The 6,528-nt window shown below is 43.1% G+C and overlaps 1 protein-coding gene across 2 annotated transcripts in view; it reads right to left on the bottom strand.

Annotated features, from left to right (window-relative positions):
* The window catches only part of hoxb8a (homeobox B8a), a 7,469-nt gene extending 941 nt beyond the window's left edge, over nucleotides 1-6,528 (bottom strand). The window contains exon 1 of one of the 2 annotated variants that reach the window (XM_032537301.1): nucleotides 5,276-6,528. In XM_032537301.1, coding sequence (XP_032393192.1) covers nucleotides 5,276-5,708 — 433 coding nt within the window. In that variant the 5' untranslated portion in view covers nucleotides 5,709-6,528. The remainder of the gene's footprint in view (nucleotides 1-5,275) is intronic. The other variant, XM_032537303.1, reaches the window with a different exon arrangement.

Genomic DNA, 6,528 nt, shown 5'->3' with positions numbered 1-6,528 from the left:
CATGGCCCCTTACACGAAAACCAACCTACCATAGGCCTGGTAGGTTGGTAATTAAAGGCTATAGATGGATTATTCGTGTGTGGCTTGTTATGACATGTTGAGGAAAAACACATTAAAATAGACAATAGCCTATTACCTGAAATATCAAAACTTTTGCTTATATAGCCTAGTGAGGCCGCCATTGTCAATCTGATTGATTATTTTAAAAGAAAAAGTTCCAGAAGACCCAACGGGACAACTATGATCTGGTCCAATAGAGATGATATATGATGATACAGCCTAAAAAAGATCAAATGAAAGAAAATATTTTGTGGCATGTCTTTTGAATAATGAAAAATGCATCAATAACAAATTAATCGTCTGACGTCATGAATCGATTGACGATAATCAACACTGATTGATTCATTGACTCATTGATATCGTGATGCTGGCACCAATGTTCAGAAGTCAGACTATTTGTAAATGTAGAACTTGTTTGGTTTTGTTGGATTTAGAATGGTCCACTTCGGTTCATTTCATTCATTTTAGGAGACATCGCTTTTGATATTGAATTGATATTCACATTGAGTTCATCATACAACATGAGATATTTTCATGTCAAATTGCTGATGTCCTTAATTTTAGAATGCTACATGTGAAAAAACAAAATCTACAGATACAGTACATGTTGTTAGAGTGATTCTAAAATGACTTTCCAACAGAAAGGATGCTTTATCTGTCTACACACACACACACACACACACACACACACACACACACACACACACACACACACACACACACACACATACACGCATATGCACACACACACACGCGCACACACGCACACACACAAACACACGATTATCTTGCGAGCCTGCTACGCTTTAAACATGAGTCCAAGAACAAAAACACAAATTCTGCAACAATTACATAAAGATAATGAACTGAACAGTTACAGAAGTGCACATGAATACATGGTGCCATAAATGCATCATACACACTTTTCAAAGGGAAAGCTGATCCCTCCCCGTAAAGATCAGAGACAGAGACGAAGGAACGAACGAAGACTTTGAATTAGAAATGGTGCTAACAATGCAAAGTGCAGGTATAGACATGATATTCACTCTGCTGTTTTTGGTTTCCTTGTATAGGCTACAACTATTACCATGTAATACACGCGCAAGGTCAGATGTTGCGTTTACTGCACACAAGTTGGACAAGCATTGGACAAAAAGGGTTGTGACTTTGTTTTAATTCATAAAATGTGAAAGAGAATCATCTGTATTTTATGAAAAAAAGAGAACAGGCATGGCGCTCTGTTATTTTAAATATTTCCTACACGTGTGTTCCAGCCAACTGGATGATACTATAATCATCATTATTGGGTAATTACTTCATTTATATGCTTACATTCATTTAATTTTAGTCTGGAAAATTCCTAATTTCTTTTTTTCTAACTCAAACATTAGGGACAATTTCTTATAAATGAGGTTGATTGACCATAAATTCCAAAAATGACTGTAAAACAAGTTTAAAAAAGCGTCAAAAGTGTTGAAAAAATTGACAAAAACGTAAACAAAAGTTGATAAAAAAGTTGATAGAATGTGTCAATAGAAGTGTTGATTTTTAATTCTGAGAAGGGAAGGGAAGACAACACAAGGGATAAACACATTTATGAATACATATTTGTTACACATGACGTATGCATAACGTGAAACTTGAATCATCGTATATTAAAAATTACCTACAGTGGTATTTCAATAACATAAATGCGAATAAAACTGACACAAATAACTCCCTACAGTTTACACATACAGGACATTTGTGCAAGTGATTATAATTCCAGCAAACTGGTTGTGTTCCTCTTTGATTATTGCATCATAAAAAAGGAGCTCTGCGCCACGGATAAAATACCAGTGATCATAAAGATTTGAAGTACAAAAAAAAAAAAACACACACACACACACACACACACACACACACACGTCTCTTTCTTCCAGGACTGTAACGTTTCTGGATTAAATTAAGGGAGAGGGTAATGTCTTCAAAGGAAGCATATTTACTGCTATAATAAGTCTATCTGCTGATCACATTATACAAAGCCTGCAGGTACAGGGTGAAAAGTCTCTTCAATATCCCTTATATATGTCGGCTATCTACCACAAAGTTAAGTCCAGCAGGATGCTTCTTACTTTTAAGTACTGCGACTCTCTTGCTCTCATTGGATTTCCACGTAGTGTCCGTACATGGGCACAGAGTTGTTGTTTTTATGGTGAAACAGCCATAAGAAGCAGACAAGGGACTCTTTATGGAAATGCATGGACTTGTAAGTGATGTAAATGTGTTGTATGTGTTATCTGTCACAGGGCTGGCGCCGTGATTTCGTGCTATAGTGACCAAAGGGAAGTAGGCGCCACATTCACTGCTGTCACCAGCCATGAATTAAGGGAAATGTGAAACACTTTACTGGATAAAATGACAGCACGAACGCTTTGATCCGGAGTTTTTATTTTTATTTTTTTTGACGGAGCAACATGCATTGAGAATTTAACCTGGTTGACTCAGTGCACTGCACAAATGCACCCATTCCATACACAACTGAGATGGATCAAACAGCTTTTGGAGGAATAAATCCTACAATTTGTATCATATCTTTGGCATGTTTCTGTGTTAGAGTCAGCTGAAGGATTGCATGGTCTTTGGCGGTCTGAGAAAATGGTCCAAGTCTTGGGATAGTGAAACATTTTTAAGACCTATGAAACCTTTACAAAGCCAATTAGATAAGCCGTAAACAAATGCATGGCGGTCGGCGGTTGACATTTTGGAGGAAGCAGAAACGAGGTTTCCACTCGACAACAGATGCCAATGAGAGCCGAGGCAAAGGACACTAAAGCCATAACGTTCATTCTTCGGCCTAATCAGACTTTGTTCTATTTTAATATCAAAGAGAAAGTACAGAGACTATAGGATTCATCAAGAATTGTGTAACAGTCGTAAAACGGCTCATATTCAACTCGGATATTAATCCTCCAGCTTGGGGGCTCAAGAGCATATCAATACATATTCAATGAGCCTCTCTGGTGCTGGTTATAACATAAAAGGTGGAGGAGGCGAAATCCCTCTTTATAGTACAAATTATGAAACGTTCCCCCTCGTTAAAGGGGGATTTCCGAGGTAAACGGGGAGGATAACCGCTGCGCTCCGTCCTCCCGTTTCACCCACAAAAGACCGTCCGCCTTTTTTCTACTATTAAAACTAATAAATCCTACGATAATATCCCACCAAACCGTGCACGGGCTGTGTGCGAATACGACATTCTCGGGCTTCAGCGGCATGAAACGCCTCGTTTCCTGTTTTGACTTTTCGGCCCCTGGATGATCGGAGCTGGCTGCACCCGGACCGGCACGCTGTTAAGCGCAAGTATACTGTTTGAAAACTATTAATCATGGGACTAATCACTTTTTTCTCTTCCCGTGGCCGGCAGAAGGCTATATGAAACTGGGAATGATATGACAAGCCGTTACGCACACAGCGAAGCAGGGGCTGGGAAAATATAAAAAAAAGGCTTCAAAGGTGTAAAGTATGACAATTTACAGGCCGCACAAACAGGAAGCTTTCAATGTATACACTACAATACAGAGGGAGTAACGCAAGCACACACAACAAACCACACAAACACACACACACACACACACCACCACACACCCACACACACACACACACCACACACACACACCCACACACACAACACACACACGCTCTGCTGGGAGGGGCACTGAAGAGAAGAGTGTTCAGTTCTACGTGCGAAAGTGTAATTAGCTCTATTTTATTATTACTATAGCAGGTGTAAGTCTTATATAGATAAAGAGAACACAGCTCGAGCTTTTTATTTATTATTATTTTATTTTATGATCATAATCATGAAGCCACAAAAGTCCGGCACAGGCTATAACCCGTCTGCTGTCCCACTTTAAAAAATACAACCGAGAACATAAGCAATAAACTCTCTCTCTCTCTCTCTCTCTCTCTCTCTCTCTCTCTCTCTCTCTCTCTCTCTCTCTTTCACACAATCACGCTTACACACACTCACACACACACACACACACACAAAAACCACACAGCAAGAATATGGGCTCAAACAAAAAAATAGGCTACTATACAGTCATCTATTCAGACTGCGCCCTTCTTCTCTTCTCTTCTCTCTCGTATTCTTCATAGCTATCGCTCTGCTCTTACTCTTCGCCTCTCTCTCTCTTCCTTTAAGTCTATGTCTCTCTAACACAGAATTGCCTGCTTGCATAATCAGTCTTATTGTGGTGTTGGTTTAAGTCATCAATTATTATCTTGGATTCTCTGTAATGCAAATATGTTATTTAGAAATCACGTTCCTGTAAGATTTACAATCTGATCATGTTGGAGCAAACGGGCCTGATCCATATTCACAGACTGTGCGAGACACACACACACACACACACACACACACACACACAGGACACAAAAGCAAGCCAGCTCAAATGTGAACCACACGGACAACATGGGATGATTTGATATTTGGGTCAGCGGATAAGACAGGCAGCGTGTTCAGAGATCACCCACGCCGTGAAGCTGCTACATCAGAGAAAGAGTCTATATCCACGCATAGCCTACACACATGCACTCATCCATGCTTTAACCCTGTGGGAACTGGCCACCGTGTAGTCATATAATCCCGAAGACCACAGGCAAGTCGTAAAAGCAAAAAAAAAAAGGCAGTAAAAGTTTAACCCGGGTCAGAGCTGCATGTCTAAAACGGGTCTGTGCGGCTGGAAACAACTATATCCAACTCTTTCCCATCTGCTCTAAGCAGGGGTTTCTCGGTTTTTGGAGGGGGTTTCTCAGGAAGAACCCCCCACCCCCCCTACCATCTCTCGCCTGTTTTGACTGCTTTCTTTCCCTTTCTCTATCCCTGCTCCTCCCGTCCTTTCTCTCAGTATATGGCCGGGGCAATTAAACCCTAAAGTCATTCACAAGTTTTGGTGCTGCCAATAAAACCATAAACGTGCTTTGAACGCAGGAAGCTCTAATTACCCTGCTTAAATTGTTGCTTTTAAAAATCACTTTCCCAACTTTCTTCCACTGTTTCCTACTGTGTGTCCACATTCTCTGTCTTCCCTTCCTGGAGGAGCAGCAGCTTTGCTTCTAACATGGTCACTCACCTTCAGGGAAGGAGGATTCGGCACGATATGCGTTAAACAACGCAAGATATAAAAAAAAATTAAAATAATCATTGCAGCCAGTCTATCCATTTCCTCACCTTGCGGCCTCATCCAGGGGAACAGCTGCGTCGGTGAGGGGCTCTGCTCGGTTCCCTCCGCGTCCTCGCTGCCGAGCCCCGGCGCGCTTCCCAGTTTGCAGTCGCTATACTGGACCAGATCCGCGTCCTGGGCCCCAAAAAGCGTCTGCCGCTGCAGGGCGTCGTAACCGTAGAAGTTTCCCGGCTCACCGTGGCATGTGACCGCGCAGGGGCTCTGCTGGTACGGGTTGCTGGGCAGCGTGGAGGCGCTGTGGTGGTAGAAGTCCTGGATCTGCGGAGCGTGCTGGAAGGTGGCGCCGGAGCCCGGGCCGTACACCACGGTGGGCCGGCTGCCGGCCAGGTCCTGCGCGAAACCGCACTCGTAGTAGTTCGGACGTAACGAGTCCCCGCTTTTATATTTGGAGAAGAGCGAGTTGACGAAATATGAACTCATCTTTTGTGTTGGTGTTTGTTGTTGTTTCAGTTTGTGTACGGCTCAGAAGAGTCAAGAGTGGGACTGAAGGAAGCGAGCCGCGGTTTTCAATTGTTTTTTCTTTTTTTTTGCTTCTGTCGTGCGGTTTGAGGCAGAGAAACACCGACACACACACAGAGGCGAAGGGGAGGGAGAGACAGAGAGTGAGGCAGGTCTGCCGCCGGTGTCGCTGACCGTTGTTGTGGCGTTTCACTTCACGGCCACAACAGACAAGCGGTGTAAGTAACGATAACGGCAGCCAGCCAGAGCACAAACAGCCACAACCACCACAACAACAATAACAACAATCACACCGATTCCATAAAATCTCCAGCGAAGAAGAAGAAAAAGAAGATGAAGGAGAAGAAGAGGGAGAAGTATAGGAGGAGGAAGGGCTCGTGCGCATCACAATTCCGGTATTAGCGCTGTAAGCAGGAGCCCTGTCGCGCTCTCAAACGGGTATTCCGTGATTTACTCCTCTGCAAATGAGTTGTTTCATATTTTTCTCTCTCTCTCTCTCTCTCTCTCTCTCTCTCTCTCTCCACGGCACCTCAAGCGCGCACTCTCTCTCCTCCTGGCCCCGGTGTGTGTATGTGTGTCGGTTTCAGGGATAATTTGCATCTATTATCAGCTCTTCATCCCATTGGCTTTTCCACGCACACAGACAAACGTGCACGAGCTTGCGCGCGCAAACACACACACACATTTGTTTCTTCTTTTTTTGCTCTTGTGGCGCACGCGCCTATAAGACTAGATGATATTCTCCCGGCGTCGGCTCGAGGAGTTCCGTGCGCCTGTGATA

This window comes from Etheostoma spectabile, chromosome 15 (assembly GCF_008692095.1).
Source record: "Etheostoma spectabile isolate EspeVRDwgs_2016 chromosome 15, UIUC_Espe_1.0, whole genome shotgun sequence".
NCBI lineage: Eukaryota > Metazoa > Chordata > Actinopteri > Perciformes > Percidae > Etheostoma > Etheostoma spectabile.
The sequence above is the reverse complement of the archived record's forward strand: the minus strand, read 5'-3'. Positions and strand labels throughout refer to the sequence as shown.